The sequence below is a fragment of the Sordaria macrospora genome, chromosome 3 (assembly GCF_033870435.1).
Source record: "Sordaria macrospora chromosome 3, complete sequence".
Taxonomy (NCBI): Eukaryota; Fungi; Ascomycota; class Sordariomycetes; order Sordariales; family Sordariaceae; genus Sordaria; species Sordaria macrospora.
In genome coordinates, this window is record NC_089373.1 from 772,640 (window position 1) to 792,887 (window position 20,248).

Consider the following 20,248-nt stretch of genomic DNA (forward strand, 5'->3'; position numbering starts at 1 on the left):
GCCGATATTAACATCCTAAAACAGCGTGAAGAGCCAAGGCAATACAAGCTAAGATATATGTCAAGACGATCTAAGTATGACGAAGTCTTGTTACCTATGATCCCAAAAGCGTCAAACACGCCTCAACCAATTCTCTCATATCATCTATAATCTCATCGTTTCCAACAATGTCTCATCCCCGTTTCTCGTTCTCCGATTCCTTTCCTTAAGCCTTTTCTCTTTGAGCTAACGTCCATCCCCTCCGTATCTTCACTGCCCCCACCTCTGAAAAATCATAGCCCGATTCGTATTTCCCACCACAACACACCAATCCCCCTCCGGACTCCAGGCCACCTGTCTCCCCACAAAATGCTGTCCCTTGGGATCGACCGTTACCGTCTTATGCGGCTTGATCTCGTTGTGCGAGTCCGTGATATCGCACTGGTCGTTCCACTCGTCGATCTGCTTCTGGGTGTATCCTCCTAGTCCGATACCTGGTAGTTTGTTTACCGTACCGGCGGCTGCGGTGGTGCCAGTGGCTGTGGTGACGTTGGTAGTAGTAGAGCCCCTCGAACCTGGTCTACCAGTCCCAGTACCGGCAGAAGCAGCAGAAAGCAAAGTTTCAGGATCAGGACTAGTGGACGTCCCGGTACCAAGTCTTCCCGACGTCCGTCCAGTAGCAGAGGACGCGACATTTGCCAACCCCCCTGCCGCCGCCGTCCTGTAATTCCCCGCAGCAGTGGAAGAAGAAAACCACGTAATCCCCTCCGTCACCGCCGTCTTCCTGAGCGCCTTCCTCACAGGCATCCACCCGGGCGCTTGCACACCCACATTCACACCCTGTAGCAGCGCCATATCCCTCCCACCTCCCTCCTCTTCAGCCTCCGTAACTTCTTGCTTCCAGCGATTCCAAGTGCCTAACCGACTCAAATCCCAAAACATGAATTTGTTCTTGGCGTTGCAAAATGCCAAGACGGGATGTTTCCCTCGGGAGTGAAGCACTTTGAAGCGTAGGTAGAACTGCCCCTTGCAATCGACGGTTTTGAATTGAAGCAGGCGAGTGAAGTAGGACGGGCAGGTGGCGGGAGAAAGGTCGGTGGCTTGCCAGAAGGCGGACCTCGTCATCTTGGAGGGGTCGAAGGTTGTTGGGGCGCCTCCTTCGTGGGGTAGTGGGAGTGGAAGGGAAGAGGAAGAAGGGGACGGGGGGTTGGCGGTGGCGGTGGCATCTAGGTGAGATTCAGACGCAGCAGCAGCAGCAGCAGCAGCAGAAGAAAACCCCGAGATAGACCACAACACAATGGTCTCCTCCCAACATGCCCTGCTCAAAATCAGGTCTCCGAAAAAGGAGACGCAGTCCACTAGACTATTGTGGATTTCTTTTGTCGAGAAGTGCGGGTAGTGGATGACGAGCGGGTGAGTGACGTGCTCCTTGGGACAAGGGGGGATAGTCCAGAGATTGATGCTTTGGTCGTGGCCGGCTGATAACAAGTAGCGACCGGTGCCGTGGAAGGAGATACTCAAAAGATCCCAGATGTGGGCGTCACCTCCCAAGATGAACATGCATGGTTGCTGGCTGTGGATAGGCAGAAGTGACCAGATGCGTACGGTGGTGTCGTCGGAGCAGGAGGCGATTAGCGAGGGGGTCAAAGGGGAGGTGACGAGGTCGTTTATGCCTCCGCCGTGGCCGACTAGGGTCTGCTTCATCATCAGCACCACTCAGGTGGTCATGGTGTCGGGAATGAGACTCACCTTGACTAACTTCCCTTCCTTAACATCGTATACTTTCACTTTTGCGTCGGCGCCGGCTATACAAAGCCATGGCTGGCCGGTCTCCATGTCTTTGGACCAGCAGCATGAACAGTTTGCTGCGTTTTCCTGTAACCATAAGTAGCATTGGTATTTTCGCTCTCAAAACTAACTATCCGCAAGACCACAGGTTCGTATACTCACATCATCATCCCTTATCAACTTCAACACCTCGACAGGATTGGTACTGCTGTCCGCATTCTGGCTGATGCGACATATGATGACCTGTGAATGATGATTAGCATGTTGATATATTGGTCCTTTTTTCATTCTGTAATGGAAGAGGCCGATAGATGCCAGAGACAAAGATGAGTGAGAGTGAAAGAAGACGTACATGCTTCTTACTAGCTATGGCAAACACAGGAGGTGCGCCTGGGGGATTGTAGGGGTAGAACTTTACGTCGAAGAATTCTGAATGGGTAATGTTTGTTAGCGTGGGATTCATTCAGGGCCATTCAAGACCTTTTGGGTCTGAAGGTGATGAAGGCTGCTATAGTTATGCCGACTTACCGTGTGCTATCGCTTCTCCTGACACAGGGTCTTTCCAGTCGTCCTATTGGGGGTCAAGAAAAAGATGGTTAGCATGGGGCTTTCATCACTGATTTGTGGTTGTATGTGAGGCAGTGTGTAACACTCAGTGAAGGCATACCTGAAAGTTGAGAGAAGCCCTCAACTTGGGTAGATCCCACTCGTTGGAGGAGGGGGGCTTGCCGTCGGATTTATTCGAGGGCATTGCGTTGGTGATTGCAAGCGGATAATCAAGAACAGACTGCTTATTAAGAAGTACGATTAATTGAAAACTAGTTGACCTTGGTCCTCCAGAATCGATCTCGGGTTTAGGTCGTCCGTCGTCCTTGTGATCTCAATGGCTCGTGATTGTGGTCAAGGTTCAATCGAGGGCAGGGGCACAGGCTTTGCGCGGTCCGACAAATTTGCATCAGATTTCATTCACGTTCGACTCAATGACCCACTGCTATCCGGATACTGGAATGAAGTCTTTGTCATCGTCCAAAAATTCCACATTCATGGTCATTGAAGCGTTTGTAATCGAGGAGATGCTTAAGCACACGCGTTGCGGGACGCGACATGCGTCCATGTAAAGTGCAAGTTGGGAACCTTGGAAGGTACTCCAACGGTACCTGCCAAAGCACGGTCCTCATGGCATGTCATCAAGTACCTCCAAAGTACACGATCAACGACATCCTATCCTCACCACTATGTCGTCCGACTCTAGATAGTTACTCCCTTTCGCGTACTGTTCATTCGTGAAGCTGATGGTTCAAATCCACTACACCGTGGAGAGGACACATTCATTCCCGCCTGCCAAAGTCTATGATTATGTACATCTCCCGGCGTGGTATTGGTACAACTGACTGGGAAATGCCCTCTCCTTCCCATCCCTTTCTCATAACGCTCATAAAGCAACTGGCCGTCTGAGCCAGAGTGGTTCTGTGTTCCCGTTCTCTATGTCTGTCGATGTTTTCTTTACTCCTTACGCTCAAAGTAAACCCATTGGCCCGCTGGCGCATCCTCCTCAGGAGCCTCCCAACTGTTGTGACGGGTTAGTCTACCTGACCAACAATATCATGATGCTTAAGTAACCAAACTTACGGCTTGGACTTTGCCATGATATCCACGAGCTTAAGCTCGCCCTCGGCAACCTGAACAACCTCCTCAATCAGACCAGAGCCAATCCTGGCCTCCATCTCAGCGATCCTGTACGAAAAAAAAACACATGTCAGCATAGGAAATAGTCGCCCATGTGGAGAGCTGCAACAGCGGGACAAAAGACAGGGATCAGGGCCATAGATGCCCTTATCCACACGGGTATGTAGGGAAGAACACCCACTGTTCAGCGCTCAACGGCGGCTCCGACTCCCACTCCACGGGGCTCCTGTCCGCGACAACAGCGCCCAGCTTGATGGCGACCTCCCTGACAGCCGTGCGAACCGCAATGGGGTCCGGCACAAAGTTCTTGCGCTTCTTCTCAAGCTCTTCCAGCTTTTGCTTGTCTTTCTTCTCGATAGCCGTGCGATACTCATCGAGGTCCACGCCATGCTCGACCTTCCAGAGCTTCTTGACGTCTTCCTCGTCAAGGCTTCCCACGCTCGACTCGCCAGTCTGAACCCAGGAAAAGTGCGGATCGAGAACGGCGCCATCCCACTCGACGTCGCGCCAGTCCTGCGGGGTGACCATCTGGCGGATAAAGTAGGCGCGGCCGTCGGGGCCCTCGGCTAGGCGGGCATGCTGGCCGTCGAACTGGCGGGCGGTGAGGTCGGCCTTGTACTTCTGGAGCAGCTTGCGGGCGCGCTCCTGCCAGGCCTCGTAGCCCTCGGGCACGTACTGCTCGACGATGGCGAGGCGGTGCTTGGTCAGGGCCTCGGCGGACTGACGGTACAGCGAGTGCTCGGGGATCTGCTTGAGCTTGTCGAGGGTGTGGTTGTAGAGGTACAGCAGGGCGGAGCGCGGCGACGGGTGGGTGCCGAGGCCGGTCAGGCCGGTCGGGGAGCCGGGCTTGAGGAAGCGGGCCGACGGGCGGACGGTGCCGGTCGCGGTCGCGAGCAATCGGAGTGCCGCGCGCATGGTGAATGAATGTCTCCTCCCGAGTGTTGACTGTTGACTGACTCGAGTCCGGTGGGGTGGATGTGGGTTGTCGAGGGGACGAGGCTCCAGAGCGGGAGTCCAAAAGGTGGACCGGGATGCCAGAGGTACAGTACAGCGCCTGGCAATTGATGGACGTCAGAGCTTCGGTACAGTGCAGTGATTTGGGCGGCTCATGTGATGGAGCACGTGTAGCTATAGCTCAGAGTGACATTCCATTGGCCAATGCGACCAGCAGAGTAGAGAGGACACTCGATTGCACACGAGAGGCTATAGCGGGGTAGCTGACGCCTTGTTTCTTTGCATAGGGTTGCGTTTTCAAACGTCTTGTCAGCTATCGCTCCGTGGAGATGTCTTTTCCCAAACCACTTCGTAAACACCACTGCAACTTCATGATGCGGCTCATACACTCGGCTTCTCACGATGAACACAAAACGTCATCTAAACCCTATCCTTTCATTATCACGCTACGCTCAATCATATTCAGAAAACCAGCACATCCTCATCCTTCCACCCCAATTCCTTCAACACCTCCTGCACCATCACCTGCATCCCCTCCGGTCCACAAAGCAACACCATCGTCTCACCTTCCTTCCCATCCGGTCCTCCAACCTCTCTCTCCAACATCTTCCTATCCAACCGTCCCCTCAACCCCTTCCAGTCCTCACCCGGCCTACTCAAAGTATACATCACCCTACACCTCCCCACCGGCATCGCCCTCTCCATCAACTCATCCAACTCCCTCTTCAACAGAATATCCCCTTCCACTCGATTCCCATTTAAAACCAAACACCCCGTCCCATCCTCCTCATCCAAAGCAACAGCCCTCAAAACCTGGTATATAGGCGTCACACCCGACCCAGCACAAACCATCACGAACCTCTTGACTTTCCTCTCCTTGCCATTGATCGCGCAACGGCCCTGGCCGAGGTACACGAACTTGCCCACCGGTCCCTTAAAGTCTACTGTTTTACCAAGTGGTAAACCGTCAAGCGCTTGTGTCATCTGCCCTCCTTTGGTATCTTTTTCTGTGGGAGAGGCATAGTAGATCTTTACCAACACGCGAAGAGTTCCGAGTTCGGAAGTACCGTCGGATATGGGCGTGTAAGCCCTGATGATGGATTCGGTGGGCTTGGAAGGGTCGGAGAGACGCATCATTAGGTGTTGACCGACGGGAAGACCGATGGATTGGGAGGGGTGGGAGAGGGTAAAGTGGATGATTTTGGTGTCGGGGGAGATGGTCTTCTTGCGGGAGAGGGTGGCGGGGCTCCAGGTTTTGGGTTGGAGGAAGATGGGGCGGTTGGGGTAGTTGAGGATTGGGCTGGAGGTGGAGGAGGCTTTGAGGGCGGCGAGGGCGGAGGCTGTGAGGGTGCCGATGTGGTAGGTCGGCATCATTGCTTTGGCGTTTTCGCTGTCTGGAAGGGGTCAGTCAGGATGAGTTCATGATGGCGGACAGCGAGATGGACTTACGGATTGCTAGGAACTCCTCCGTCACATCCTGCCCTGCAGCGCCGTTGATGGAGGCAGCACCACCTGGATGACCCTCGAGGAACGGTGTACCATCATAAACTTGGCCGTTCACGACGAACCAGGGTTCCTTCTCATCTTCGTGCTCACGGAGCTCTTCGAGGGTGACAAGTCGAGTGACTTTGTCTTCCACCATGCTGATCTCCTTGACAGGTTCCTTCTCGACGACAGTCTCCTCAGTCCCGGGAACTTTCTCACCCCCAAACCCATTGGCAAGATTGCCGCCGTCTTTCTTCACCCGCTCCATCCAACCGCCCGGCATCAGCGCCGGTTGAGTAGGATGCTCGAAGCGCAAGGAATCGCCCTCACGGTGAATAACCACTCTATACCAAGGGTTATTCATCATCCCCAGCACACTCCAGTACATCTCCTTGGGCTGCAGTGCCAGCGATTCATCCATCGCTCGGATACACACGTCCTTTGCCTCGCGCAGCTCAGAAAGAGGAATCTCCAAATCCCAGAAACACCAACAAAAGCAACTCTCCCGCCACGACACATCCAATCTTCCCCCAAACAACTCCTCATCGTGCGCCTTACGATAGCGATCCTCCGGATAGTCGATATCAGCAAGCCTCCAGCTCTTCCCCTGATCAAGGGTAACCTCCAATCTCGTCACCCTCCTTCCTCCTCCCGCATACGCATACCCCCTCAACTTATACAACCGCCCTTTTTTCAGCGGGACAACCTCCCCATGTCCCGGCTCACAAACCACACTATTAACATTCAACTCATAAATCGCATACCTCTCATCCCTCCACGTCTCCTCCATCTCTCTCGTCTTTTCACCGCTCTCCGGCCCTACCATCGTCGGTAACACCCTATTATCAAAAACATGATACCAATTCTCGCTCGGCCCCCTCGTAACCACAATCCTCTTCAACCACTTCACGCTCCTCCCCCCGATCTGACCCGGAACAACTACCCGCACCGGCCGGCCGTGGTCGGGATGGAGTTCCTCGCCATTCATTTTATGAGCGACCATTATTCCCTTGTGAGGATCCATTGCCCAGGCGAGTTTGACTGATGTCCCATAGACCCCGTTGGGAAGTTGGTCAGCGCCTTCGAAGCAGACGTATCTCGTTCCGCTTTTTGTCAATGGCCTAGCTTTGGCTAGGATATCAGACAGCGAAACGCCCGTCCATAAAGCTGTTGATAACCCGGCAGCACCCCAGGGGAAACCCTTGGATTTGCGAACCATATTCTGCTCTTTCCGCCTGTTACCCGCGCACACCATTGTCACCGGATACGTGACGTTCTCCCATTTTTGGCTGTTCATCAGCTCCCGCACGCTTATTTTCAGAGGAGTTTCGACTAGGCCTTCGACGGTGAACTCCCAGTCTAACAATCTCTCTCGCTCGTCCTCGGAAGAGAGAGTGGGGACTGCGCCGTGGTTCCGGACGTAGTGCAGATTTTGTGGGGTGAGGAAGCCATGTTCGAAAAGTGTCGAGAGAGGCGGTTCGACGTTAAAGGGGTGAGCACCAGTGAGCCGGATCAGGCGTGGGTCGCGCGGGATGAGGTGGTCGGGGGTTTTGAGGTCGATGGGGAGGACTTCGGCGAGGATTGTGGAGGGTGGGGGGAGGGGGTAGGATTTGGAGGTGAATGGTAAGGATGATTTGGAGGTTATTGGGGAAGGAGGGCAGATATTGTTGGTGGATGAGCGAGTGGAGGAGGCATTGTCGGAGGAGTCTGTTGTGTTGTCGGATGATGAGGAGAAGTCTGTTGTTGTCGGACTGGTGGTTTGACTGTCGGTCTCGTCAATGTCAGACGAAGAGTCTGTCTTTGGACTTTCTTGGGCACCATTTGGTAAGATGAGAGTCGACGGTGTTATTGATGTGGATTGCTTTGGATTTTCGGGATCAAGCAAGGACTGTCCCATATGATCTCGTGGGTGAGCAGCATCGTCGATGTTGGAAACGACCTCCATGGCGTTTCCAAGGTGAGGTGTAAGTGATAAGCGAACCGATGAGAGTGCTAACAGAAACACAAGAGATCAAGAGGCCAAAAGGGTATTATGCATCAGGTGTGCCGGGAGATGCTGCAACTCAAATAACGAACATCAGATGTGCTGCAGATGTTTGCAAAATGGTGACAGGAACTGGAATCCTCACAATGGGAGATAAGAGACCAATATCAGTGATGATCGTTGAATGGCGAATTAATAACCATTCTTTGGTATCACGAACCTCTTTTTTTCCGAGTTCGAGAGTCACATCATGGATAGTAGATAGTACCTAAAGCTAGGTAAGCTCATCCAAAAGTTGTGCCTTGTGATACTTCACTTCTGCATACATCTCACAGTATAAGCACATGTACCTTTCTGCTCCTATCATTCCATTTTGAGCAGGTAATCCAGGCACTCACTCTTTCAATGATCCCAAAGTCCAGGCTGTCCTGGTTCCAAAAATTAAATTTCTTCTTTTTTTTTTTTTTTTTTTTTTTTTTTTTTTTTTTTTTTTTTTCCAGATTCAAAACCTTACCGCTTCCACGGAGAAATGCAACTTCGCGGGACTGCGATTCCGCGGAGTTGTCAACCACTTCCAGAAAGGGGAAGCTTTGAAGTCATAGATAAGGAACAACTATGGTATTTCCAGAATGCTTGGCAAATCAGATGGGATGATAAGGTTGATAGGCGCTCTCGGAGATCCAAAAAAATAAAAAATTGATCAAAAGGATGCAGAATCCGCCCCTTGAACCCCCACGTCGGTGACGGGCCTCGCGTGGGCGGGATGAGACCGCTAAGTTGGAATGGTTCCGAAAGCCGGGCTACCGGTCTATGCGTCGTAGTGGATATACAGATTGAGGCGAGATGGACATCTCCGGACGGGATCTCAGATCTGGTCCCAGTTGAGATTAAACATGGGCGCAATGGCAGTTCCTGACCATTTCGACACGCTCGCTTACACTTTCTCATTCAAGTGTTTCCCAAAAAGTGTTTTAACACTGTCGAGTATAATGCTTCCTCTCAATGATTATTATTCTCTTGCGTTCATGGGTGGTATCACGATAATAATGCCTTCTGTTTCCTCCCTTTGTCTCCCTTCCTCTCCCTTCCTCTCCCTTCCTCTCTCACCCTTTTCATCAAAGTCCCCACACAGCTAAACCACTATCCCAACATCCGTCATGACCCCCCACCATGATGTCCCCCATCCTCCTCACTCCTCAACCCAGCATACTCGGTCCCCTGATTAGCCGTACTCAACCGCGCACAAAGACTTAACAACACCACCGTCTCCGTGGCCGCATAGTGATTCAGCGCATCCAGCAAAATCTGCAGGTGTCGACTAAAGTTGCTTTCCCACTTCCTGATGACCTCGAAGAGCTCGTTCATCCTCGTCTCTGGGGTTTTGTCGTTTTCTCCTCCCATGTTTGTGTCTCCGTCTTTTGATGTCGGTTGTTGTTGTTTTCGTTCTCCCCGAATAACGAGGAACTGTCGCCATTGGTCATCGGTCATGTTACCGGGCTTGGTGTTGCCTGTTAGGTCCGGATCAGACTTTTCGAGCTCTCGTGAAAGCCAGTTGGTGTAGGTGGCGAAGATGGAGCAGGTTTGCATTAGTTTTGAGTGGATCTAGGTTGCGTTGTTAGTATTCCGATGAGATAGAAGATAGGGAAAAGAAGGCATACCCTCAACAACTTGCTGTTGGTCAACATGCACTCCTTCAAGCAAGTGTCTAGGAAATCCACATGTTCCTGCATCAGCCCATCGACGGTATGAGGCTTCTTGGAAGACGACGCCCTGGGCGTGGATGTGCCGTCTTGTGTTGTCACTCCCGCGCAGTTGTTTTCGATATCCCGTAGCGTGTTCATCAGCTTCTGCCAATTCGGCTCGATTACCTCGGCAGTGCAAAAATAAAGCAGCTGCTGAACGAATACAAGCATGCGAGCTCGCAGTGTCCATACCCTCCGCTTCCATATCTCCAACATACGGTTCGATGAACGATGTGTCCAGGCCGTGCCGCTTGCATGGGTATACCATGTTACCGACAGTTGAGTCTCAAGGTAACGTAGCGATAGAAGGTAGCGGAACAATGCCTGATAACGCCATATTGTCTTCCTGCTAATAACAAGGGACACCGGGAAGGGAACGGTATAGTCGAGTTGTAGTGAGGTGAATCCAGTGGCGTTTTTGTCACCTTCCAAAGGCTGATTTGATGTGAGCTGAAGCGCTTCGCCCTGTTCGATACCGGTAATGTTGACGACACGCTGAAGTGACTTGAGCAGCGTAATCTCGTTCATCTCCACCTTGACATCCTCCTTGAACTTGTCAAGACAGACTATGCTCCCCGGTTGTCGAAGGACTAGATCGAGCAAAGACTGTAGCTTGCCAGTGTTCACCACCTTGACGGGCTTTCGTAGTTCGGACGTTCCTAACTCTAGGAAGTAGTTGAAGTAATCCGATGGGTCCAGGAAGAAGTAGTGCTTCAAAGATCTTAGTCGCGCCGGCAGCTCGTGTGTCGTAAGAAGTAACTGCATTAGTGATCCGTTCGCATGAGCGTAGGCGTTGCTCACGTTCTCCAAAAATCTGCTGTCGTCGAAGGATGTTGGTACGTCTTGCATCTTGCGACTAACATCGACGCCTCCGCACTCTCGAACAACATTCAAGTATTTACCCGCAAGTAAAACCTTGTCCTTGACGGCCTCCAATTGAGGTGGTACATCGTGATCTCGTATAGTATATCGCCTTTCCCAATATTCGTCGGTATAATCCTGCTCTAACCGGTCCCTGCGAATGCTCTTTTGTTCTTTGATCAAAAACTCGGAATGTGGGTCGTTGATGCTTCCGTGGTGTAACCATTCATTCAACATTGCCATATATGGACGGCTTGCGTCCCGTAGCAGAGTCGTGAGTAGTACCCTGGCGGACGGATCTCCAGATAACGACTCCAGTCTCTTGGTTATCAGTCCTAATACCACGCCTCCCTTGCATATCTTCTTGCCCGTCATGTTCCCCGGTACAAGGTCGCCGCCATCTCTTAACTGCTCGATGATGTGATCAAAGTCGTCATCCGAACTATCGCTCGATTCGTCCGTATCATCGTCCAGAAGCGCATTCCGCTTTAGTAGTTCCAAAGCCAACCCATACATCTGGGCCATCAGGTGACTGCTAGGAAGGATGTGAACGTTGAGTTGCTGCAATGTAAAGTTCTTGTCGTTCAGAAATTGTGTCTCCAGCTGGACGACCATGACCAGGTATTCCTGTAGATACCTCCGTATCGAGGCGCACAAGGCGTGGTTGACGGCGCCGAATTCCTCCCGACTCTGAACATCAACAAAAGTCTCAAGCGCCGTGTAGTGGGAGGCCATGCGCAGCATGGATTGTGTAAGGTCCAGCAAGCTGGGATCCAGCCCAGAGAGGATGCGCCATTGTGGCCCTGACAAGCGGTCTCGTTCCTCGTAGGGGTTGTAGCCTTTCGCGAATCGAATGTACTGCCCTTCGAAGCCCATAAACACGAAGAGCAAGTCCTCGATTATCGCAGCCTCTTGCGCATTTAATGATAGCTCGGCAAGCAGTCGCGGCTGTAGTGCCTGAGGTGCGGACGAAGCAACTGGCGGTATCGAGACTCGCGAGGCTAAAGGGGCCGAAGTGTGAGGCAGTAGAGAAGCGGCAGGTTCCCAAGGGGCTGGTGGTGGTAGTTCAGCAGCGCGGCTGTCTCCTCTTGTCGCCCTCGACTCGACATTCCGTGGTCTTGACTTGAGGTTGTCGCTACCAGCACTGAGAGGGTCGGCGTTTCTGCCGGACCGAGCCATGGTAGGTTCGCGTGTTGTCACCTGGACCTTGGTTGGGCGGCGCTCATTGACGAGGGTTCTACTGGTGGGACGTGTCTGTGATGTGGATTGGGTCGGAGCCAAGGTTGCTGATGATCCCATTGCGGAGGTCACTCTGGCGGCGGTGCGGTCGGGAAAGTGGGAGGCTGTTATCGATGTCACTATTCTTGCTGGTTCGTGACCATGTACGAGCTCTCGCGTCCTCTCGTGCTTCGCTGGGCTTGATCTGGGATCGGGCGTATCGGGCCTGAATTTGGTGGTGAAGGTTGACGGTCTGAGACCCGGTGATGTTGACCCCTTCTAAGGGTACATTATCTTTGGACTTTTAGCTTGTCAGCCTTATGATCGATAGTTGAATGTGGTCGGTGTAGCTGTCGTCGGGAATCCGCCGGGCAACAACAGGGTTGTCCTGCAAGGGGACGCTTCTGGCGATGGATTTTTGGATATGGAAATGGAGGAATTACGATGCCAAGAAGGTAGCAACCGCAGTCAAACAGTGAGAGAGGATGCCGTCCCGTTGGATATTGGAGTGCCGGCGGAAGACGCTGAAGTGACGCGACAAGCAACAATTGGACGCGTTATCAAGAGGGAGGACCCGCAACTGCCCACCAAGCAAGCCGTCTCAGTGGATGGCCCAGCGGTTTCCGTCACAGGGAGGGGCAACCCGCCTGAGGGGTTCCCCCAGGCGCTGTCTTTTGAGGCTGAAATGGCCTGGACAATTGCTGGGGAAGGTACGTACCTCCCAAGTACCTTTTAGGACAGGGTGCAGGGGATTGGCCGCCTGGCAGAGGAGCTTCGTCGGCGTGTCGTGCCTGGAGCTTCCCATCCACTGCTTGACGTCGGTCCCAGTTCAGGCCTCAGCTTCCACTTCCTCATCCAAACCATCACGGCACATCTCTCCCCAAACAAACAACCACTCACATATCAGTCTTCAACTTTGAAACCTCGACGGCAATACCATCTCCCGACCGTCACCTATCAAGCCCGGCGCATAATCAGCAAAGCTAGGCTTAACTCCCGACAACAATACATCCCGGTCCCCTCTCCCCACTCGAGCTCCCCTCAACACCGTCAAGATGTTTATGGCAAGGTCTGAATACGGTAAGTCACTCCCGCCCTCACTTGCCTGCGATATTCGCTTGTCATTACACGCTTGAAATGATGCCACTCAAGTGAATGAGCTATACCAAACAATATGTATGGACTGAAGGCTGACCTGCTTGCGCCTGTCCAGATCGGGGTATCAAGTAAGTGACAAAACGAACGACCCTCACGCTTGCTTGGCCACTCTCTCTCCCCATGCTCCATCCAGCCGCTACTCGATCGCATGTCCCTCGATGACACTCTCCTTTCACCGACCATATACCACCACCCGCGAACACCTACATCCAAGCACCCATCTACTCCAACCCACACCAGACTAACAATGCCCACAGCACCTTCTCCCCCGAAGGCCGCCTCTTCCAAGTCGAGTACTCCCTCGAGGCCATCAAGCTCGGCTCGACCGCCATCGGCGTCGCCACCAGCGAAGGCGTGATCCTCGGCGTCGAGAAGCGCGTGACCTCCACTCTCCTCGAAACCTCCTCCGTCGAGAAGATCGTCGAGATCGACCGGCACATCGGATGCGCCATGTCTGGCCTGCAAGCCGACGCTCGCTCAATGGTCGAGCACGCCCGCGTGGAGTGCCAGAGCCACGCCTTCAACTACAACGAGAAGCTGCGGGTCGAGAGCTGCACGCAGGCCATCTGCGACTTGGCCCTGCGCTTCGGCGAGAGCGCCGACGGCGAGGAGAGCATCATGTCTCGCCCCTTTGGTGTGGCGCTGCTGATTGCGGGTTATGATGAGGACGGTCCTAGTCTGTACCATGCTGAGCCCAGCGGAACGTTCTATCGCTATGATGCGAAGGCTATTGGAAGCGGTAGCGAGGGCGCGCAGGCGGAGTTGCAGAATGAGTATCACAAGGTGGGTTGCCTACTCTTTAATCCAGGGACCAAGATCTATAGTAGCTTACTGACACCTATGGTTCATACAGTCCCTCACCATCGAAGACGCCGAGACACTCGTCCTCAAGACGCTCAAGCAGGTCATGGAGGAGAAGCTCGATGCCAAGAACGTGCAGCTGGCGAGTGTCACCAAGGAGAAGGGCTTCAGGATATACACAGACGAGGAGATGGCCGCTGTTGTTGCGCGGTTGCCCGCCAACTAAGAAGCATGGCAGTGTCTGTTGTTGAAGGGGGTAAGAGACTAAAGCATAGCTGGTGATAGCAGGCGAACGGTGGGAAGCAGCATTCTCCCGGTTTTTGATGGGAGACCTGTCTAATGAATCAAATCCAACTGATGTTTACGAAGTATTCCTTGGTGGTCGGTAGCCTCCGAGTTGCCCCTTTTTATGATATGTGCCAATTTCCAAACCCAAGTTTCATCATGTCCCATGGTTGCAAGTTTACGAGGACGAAAATGCACATAGAGTAACGGACCTGAAAGTCGATCGGCAGTCAACACACCCTTCATTTCAACACCATCTCTTCTCGTCGGACTGGGTTCCGTTCTACCCTCTTAAACAGTAAATCTGACACACCACATTTTCTCCCGAGCCATCCACAATGACTAGATATTTGTCCGCTATACGCTCGCTCGTTTCGAGTCCGCTCAATTCACTCTTGTTTCCCAGCCCAACCCTCAACTCCCGAATTATATAATTCCCATATTACCCCCATACCCTCATCCCATCCCAAACCAGACACGCCACCATCCTCCTTTCCCTACCCAAAAGTACCCCCTTGGCTTCAACCCTATCCAAGTTCCGTTATCTCCCAACATTCCCTTTCCCTTACATTCCCCTTCAAGATCCCTCCCCCTCACTCAGTTCCAACCGATCCAAATCCTGCTCCACAGTAAGTAATCCCAGCGCAAAATGCGCATGTTCCGTCCTAGCCAACACTAGCCGATTATCCCCCGCCTGCCTCGCCTCCTGTTCCCTAATTTTCTTATCGATACGTCTCGGTCTCATCCAAACGGGTAAACTCGAAGGAAAGATCTTATCCAGCTCAGGCGGGCGACGATAGGGAGGACCGCGACCCATCTCGGCGGCTTTCATCCACCCGGACTCGCACCCGTCGGCGATCTGGCGGGCGGATTGCCACCCTGTTAAGCGGGCGAAGTCGTGCAGGCGGGAGATTAGCCAGTGGCGTTGGGGAGGGGATTGGAACTAAGGTGTTGTTAGTTGGGCTGGACAGAAGAAGGGAAAGGGAATGAAACGGGGGTAGAGGGAAGAGGGAAAAGGGTAAAGAAAAACAAAGAGACAAAAAGACATACCTGAATACCAGCAACAAACAAACAAAACCCACTCTCAATGAACGCCGCCCCGACCAACGTACTAACAGCACTAACATGGCTCGTATCCTCATGCAGTCCCGCCGCAATCCTCGCCACGGTATACGCCCACGGCGCCGTCTGTTGCGCTGACATGCCCGCAGCAATCATTGCGATGGGAGGCATGGAAGGGTGCGCCCGCTGCAGGGCAATCAGTCCCATGTAGTAATTCATCCAGATGCCCGCTATGCTGTAGGTTCTGTACATCAGGGCCGGCCCAAAGGGCGTGTTTTCGGGCGTGGCAAGGTCGGGGCCCATGGGCTCAAAGTCGGGACCGAGTTGAGAGCGGAAGAGTTCAAAGGCGGCGCGGATTTCTTCCCATTCGCGGAAGGCGGCGTGGGTCGCCGTGTCGTAGTCCACGTCGTCGGAGGTTTCGGTGTCGGGGGTTTGGTCGCGGGGCGGGGAGAAGCCTTGGGGTGGGACGAATTTGCCGCCCTTGGTGGGCATGAGGCCGGCAAAGAGAGGGGGCGATTGACCGCGCCCGTTTCCGGCGGAGGAAGGGGGGCCGCCTCGGGGTGGGCCGCCGGCGTGGCCGGGAGGAGGACCGCCTTGGCAGCCGGGAGGCATTTGGCCTGCCCCTGGTGGTGGTGGTCCTTGTCCTCCTGGTGGTCCTTGTTGTCCTGGCGGTCCTTGAGATTGGCCTCGTCCAGCGCTGCCAGGAGGACCACCACCGGCTCGCCGCGCTTTTCGCTTGCGGGTTAAGTCTCGGGAGGCGAAGTTGGCTACGCGGCCCAAGAGGAGCATGATGTGGTCGAAGGTGCCATAACTAAGGGTATGATTAGCATATACATTGTTCGGTAAAGGGTAGACTCGGCTTACACGGCATCCATCCTCCCGCACTCTCCTCTCGGCGCACACTGAGCCCATTGCTCGTACGGCATACTGTTTGTTCATCCTTGTCAGCAAACTGTCTTGTCAACAGTCCTTTCGGCATGGCACGGCAAAACTCACAATAACCTCGTCCCACCCAAAATGCTCTGATAAACATCCATCTTACAATACCACCAATACAGATCCCTCAGCTGTTGATAAGTCTCGATGTCCTTCTCGGTATACGGCCCCTTCTTGCTCGCCACCTCGGGATCATCATAAGTGACTTTTATGCCCATCAGCTGGCTGATCAGATCCGTATCGACCTCGTAAAGCGTGAGATCAGGATCAAGCGGAGCGTTGGGATCCATCCAGGGATGTCCGACGAACCCGGCCTGTCGTCGTTCTCGCTGGTGAGCAAAGATCTCCTTGGTCATCTTCAGAAATGGAATCTCCTTCATGATGGCCCGCGCCCCCCACATGTGCCGGCACCACTTGTCGTGATCTGAGTTCCAGACCTCGTAGTAGCCGAGTAGGAGCGTGGCTGCGAGCGTGGCGGGCTGTACGCGCCGGCTGGCGCTTTGGTAGTTTCGGGCGACTCGGCGGATGCTGAGATGATAGTGCTTCATGGCTGCTGTGGCGGGGACGCGGGCTAGGTTGGCTATTTGCAGACCGGCTAGGGCGAGAATGGCTTGCATAAGCGCCGGGTGGTTGAAGGCCATGATGGGAAAGGTGTAGGTCCAGATATGTTGCCTTGTCTTGGGCACTGGTTGGCCCTGGAACATGGGTGTAGGGTCGAAGGGATGTCTTTCGTAAAGGGACATGCTCTGCCCGGTGACGTTGACGAAGTACCAGAATACCGCCGCAGTCTGGGAGTCGTTCAAGGGCGAGCTCATGGACGAAGGAATGTACGTTTGTAAGACGTTCAGCTCCGGGAACCCAGCCACGGTCCTCATCCGAACACCGTAGGCGTCCGCCGTGGCTTCTAGCCGCCTGGCCACGTGGATACCGAGGTCATTAGACTCGAGATGCGCATCGTGGACATCCATGGGGATGTCGTCGTCTTCCGAGTCGGCCATGGACGCCTCATCATCGGACTGCCAGTACATTCCCTCCTTAACGAAGCCATTGACGCCAAGTTGCAACCCATCCTCTTCGAGAATACGGCGGTGCTGTTTAGGTGTTGGTGTCCAGGTTTGGCTATAGTTGGATGGACCTGCCTCAATTACTAGATTCGGGTCATAGCCATGAGTCGGAGACATCAACTGGAAGGTGCTCTCGTGCGCATGTTGAGGGAGGTGGCCCGGCGGTGGCGGAGGACCGACTGGAGAGATGCTTTGGCTGGGACTAGGTAGTTGTTGCCCATAGAAGGATGTTTGCAAAGGCGGACCTCCTGCTTGAGCGGCCAGAATGGAATCGTGTGTCTGCTGCTGTTGTTGTTGTTGTTGTTGTTGTTGTTGTTGTTGTTGTTGTTGTTGTTGTTGTTGTTGTTGTTGTTGTTGTTGTTGTTGTTGTTGTTGTTGTTGTTGTTGTTGTTGTTGTTGTTGTTGTTGTTGTTGTTGTGGCGCCGCAAAGGACATGGGCACCGTCTCAGTAAAATCGGCTTGCGGTGGCTTTGGAGCAATGGCAGCAAGGGGTCCTTGTTGTGCTGCTGCTTTCGCTTGGGTAGCCGTCAGAGGAGCACCGATAGGTTGGTTTCGGTTCTGCTGATGGTAGACGGGATGCCCGAAGTGAGTAGGGCCATGACCGTAAGATCCCAGAGGCTCCTTGAAAGTCAGTCGTTGGTTGTAGCCTTCACATTGTCTTTTGGATTTGGTGCAGTTGTTACAGATCGGCTTGGCTTCGTCACATTTGATGCGTCGCTTTCGACAAGCTGTAGCATGTCAGCAATCATAAGCAGCATCGACTGGGGTTGCGTATCGCAGTTTCGGGATGTTGCGTACTCAGACAGCCAGTCTTTGTTCTCTTCCTAACTGAGGCCTTCTTTTGGGGGTTCTCTTGGCTACCCGATGCCGCCGCACCGGTACCGGCACTTGCAGGAGCGCCAGTGCCCGTGTTGGCTTCGGATGAAGATGCTGGCGGCTTTTTTTCTGGAGAGGAGACTCCCTCCGGAGAACCTCCAGCTCCCGCGGAATCCATGGTAAAGCTTCGTAAATTGGCCTCGTATGCGATCTGTCGTACGATATTTTGATGCAAGAAATTCAGGAAGGTCCCGACTCTTTCATGCTATACTGAAATAGCTTAAGAGTGAAAGGGTGGCCTAGACAAATAACACCATCGAGTAGGCCACACGCAAGGTGAAGTAGCGGAGAAGTGGTGACAAGGCCGGATGTAAGGAATGCTGCTATGTCTCTCCGTCTCCGAAACACTGAGCCGAAAGCCCACCCGAGTCCAGATTGGCCAGCTGAGACAAAGTGACAAGTGTAAGTGAGGGCGGCGAGTGGATAATAAATCTCCGCTTGGTGTACGAACCCTGAAGCAAGCCGGTGACAACAAAGAATGGACGGGGGGAGATACCGCAACAACGCAGCTCCTCGAAGGTGTGTGGGTGAGACACTTAATGTGACTTGTAAGCCGCAATCCGGCACTCGGCCGCGAAGTGTTGCGGACAACAAAGATCCTTCCGTTAGGTATCCGGTAGTGGAGGTTTAGTTGCGGGAGACTTTGGACCTCGAAAATAGGGCGAAGGAATGAGGAAAGATGGGTAGGGTGCAAAAGCAGGCCGCAACCTCAGCTTTGCTTTTGCCGAGGTGTCAAAGACAGAAGAGAGCTTGACAGAGCTGAGGTATCTCTGCTGGCGAACAGGTGCTGGTGGAAGAGAAGAGCCCAAGTGGTGGTTGCAGGCTAGACGAACGGGTAGGGCGGAGCTTGCCGTGGCGACACTGTTAAGGAGGACCTAAAAGCGAAAAGCCCACTCAGCTAAGGTTTAGGCTTGTCCAGGGGTATGTTTCTGGTCCAGCAGTGTTCAGAGATCTACATATAGCCTGATATAGGACCAGCAGAGCTCTATGCAATGATCTCCAAGATGGATGATATTGGCTAGCAGATCAAGATTCCTGGCAGCTCTCCACAGGCTTGGGATAGGTGTCTGAAGCTGTGACTAGTTGGGCCAACTAATCAGCACTCTTGTATGGATAAAGCGAAGTATATCGGAGTGGATATTTTGGGTGTGGAAGACGTGTAAAGGGGGCACGGAGAGAGAGTGGGAGGGGCGGAGAGGAACGGGACATTTCTAGTGTAGAATAGTGTCTTGCGAGCGGTTACCATGACTGTACATACCTCTCTTCAACGTAAGTTGCCTCGGATCGCCCAACTTCAGAAGTTCCTGAGGAGTGAGTCGGATAGATGACTTTGCAGGAATGTTCTTCACCGACAAGCCATGGCCTAGCAGCTTTGTGTCACTCGGATGGTGGAGATGTCCGGGGATGGCTCACGCTTTTGAAGTGGCACTGTCACCTCTAGAAGCTCTCCCGAGTCTTTGGCTAGCCCCCTCAGTCATAGCGTAGCTGGCTGAGCACGTAAAAGCGTCGAGGGTATAAGGTGTAGGTATCAGTTCTTGGTGGTGTAGTGGTCCAAAGTCAAGTAGACAAGGGGTCAAGCCACTTTGTAGCTGCATGCTTGGATTGCACAAGACACACACAAGAGTCCACACAAGGAATAGTCAAACTGTGTTAGTGTAGCATCGGGCCACCTTCGGGAAGACGCCGTGGTGTGGTGAGTGTGGTGAGGTGTGCCTATGGCACGGACGGGAGTCGTGGTCCACGTTCGTCAGCCTCTCTTTTCGAGAGCAGAGGTCTCTAGACAGGTCATGATTGGGAATCCTCTTGACATGGCGGTGGTGACCATGTCCTCTGGCAGTTCATCTTGTTTGGCCTTGTGGAAAGTGCCATGACTTTGATATAGCACACCTCTTGTTGCCATGTTGTCGAGCCCCGTCACCGAGCAAAGAATAATTGATTCGTTAAGTTAGGCTTGCTGACCCAGAAAAGGACGGAGTTCTGTTCAAAAACACGAGGCACCCCGGCGATGAAGTGGATGATCCGCGGTCTTGTGGTCCAAAATGGGGGTGAAAATGGAACCCCGGAGCAGTGAGAGAACACCAGCAGCACCAAAAAACGCGAGAGAACAAGACGAGGTCCCCGGCCGGTGGGTACCTGAGCTTGGCAAAGGTGGGGTGCTTGTAAAGTGTGCCAGGGGCAGGTACAATTCTACAGAGGCGAAGAGCCCCCAGACACGGCACCAAGCTGACCAAGGAATTGAAGAGACAAGCGAGGTGATAGACGAGAAGAGAAGGACGGGACGAGACGGAGTCTGAGACCTTGCATTGATCGCTTCGGGTGCCAACGTTCTGCAGCTCCAGTCACAACGTGACAGACGACAGGACAGGACT

At 53.4% G+C, this 20,248-nt stretch overlaps 6 protein-coding genes across 6 annotated transcripts; 1 reads left to right on the top strand and 5 right to left on the bottom strand.

Annotated features, from left to right (window-relative positions):
* Positions 1-42: 42 nt before the first annotated feature.
* Positions 43-2,518, bottom strand: SMAC4_01690 (uncharacterized protein; the record flags this gene model as incomplete). The annotated part of the gene is made up of 6 exons (XM_003348618.2): positions 43-1,674; positions 1,729-1,854; positions 1,930-2,010; positions 2,120-2,196; positions 2,296-2,338; positions 2,435-2,518. 6 exons carry the CDS (start codon positions 2,516-2,518, stop codon positions 250-252), a joined length of 1,836 nt encoding a protein of 611 aa, XP_003348666.1. The 3' UTR covers positions 43-249.
* Positions 2,519-2,794: 276 nt separating this feature from the next.
* On the bottom strand, positions 2,795-4,368 carry SMAC4_01691 (uncharacterized protein; the record flags this gene model as incomplete). The annotated part of the gene is made up of 3 exons (XM_066089631.1): positions 2,795-3,334; positions 3,397-3,501; positions 3,635-4,368. 3 exons carry the CDS (start codon positions 4,366-4,368, stop codon positions 3,271-3,273), a joined length of 903 nt encoding a protein of 300 aa, XP_065946393.1. The 3' UTR covers positions 2,795-3,270.
* Positions 4,369-4,869: 501 nt separating this feature from the next.
* SMAC4_01692 (uncharacterized protein) lies at positions 4,870-7,837 on the bottom strand (the record flags this gene model as incomplete). Its single annotated transcript, XM_003348620.1, has 2 exons — positions 4,870-5,801; positions 5,857-7,837. 2 exons carry the CDS (start codon positions 7,835-7,837, stop codon positions 4,870-4,872), a joined length of 2,913 nt encoding a protein of 970 aa, XP_003348668.1.
* Positions 7,838-8,603: 766 nt separating this feature from the next.
* Positions 8,604-12,164, bottom strand: SMAC4_01693 (uncharacterized protein). The gene is made up of 2 exons (XM_003348621.2): positions 9,535-12,164; positions 8,604-9,478 (listed from the first exon to the last, which is right to left on the bottom strand). Exons 1-2 carry the CDS (start codon positions 11,776-11,778, stop codon positions 9,032-9,034), a joined length of 2,691 nt encoding a protein of 896 aa, XP_003348669.1. The 5' UTR covers positions 11,779-12,164; the 3' UTR covers positions 8,604-9,031.
* A 388-nt stretch (positions 12,165-12,552) lies between these two features.
* On the top strand, positions 12,553-13,982 carry SMAC4_01694 (uncharacterized protein). The gene is made up of 4 exons (XM_003348622.2): positions 12,553-12,777; positions 12,911-12,923; positions 13,113-13,638; positions 13,709-13,982. The coding sequence occupies exons 1-4, from the start codon at positions 12,753-12,755 to the stop codon at positions 13,880-13,882; spliced, it is 738 nt and encodes a 245-aa protein (XP_003348670.1). The 5' UTR covers positions 12,553-12,752; the 3' UTR covers positions 13,883-13,982.
* A 189-nt stretch (positions 13,983-14,171) lies between these two features.
* Positions 14,172-18,842, bottom strand: SMAC4_01695 (uncharacterized protein). The gene is made up of 5 exons (XM_003348623.2): positions 17,802-18,842; positions 16,000-17,731; positions 15,868-15,930; positions 14,992-15,814; positions 14,172-14,884 (listed from the first exon to the last, which is right to left on the bottom strand). The coding sequence occupies exons 1-5, from the start codon at positions 17,995-17,997 to the stop codon at positions 14,519-14,521; spliced, it is 3,180 nt and encodes a 1,059-aa protein (XP_003348671.2). The 5' UTR covers positions 17,998-18,842; the 3' UTR covers positions 14,172-14,518.
* Between the last annotated feature and the right edge of the window lie 1,406 nt (positions 18,843-20,248).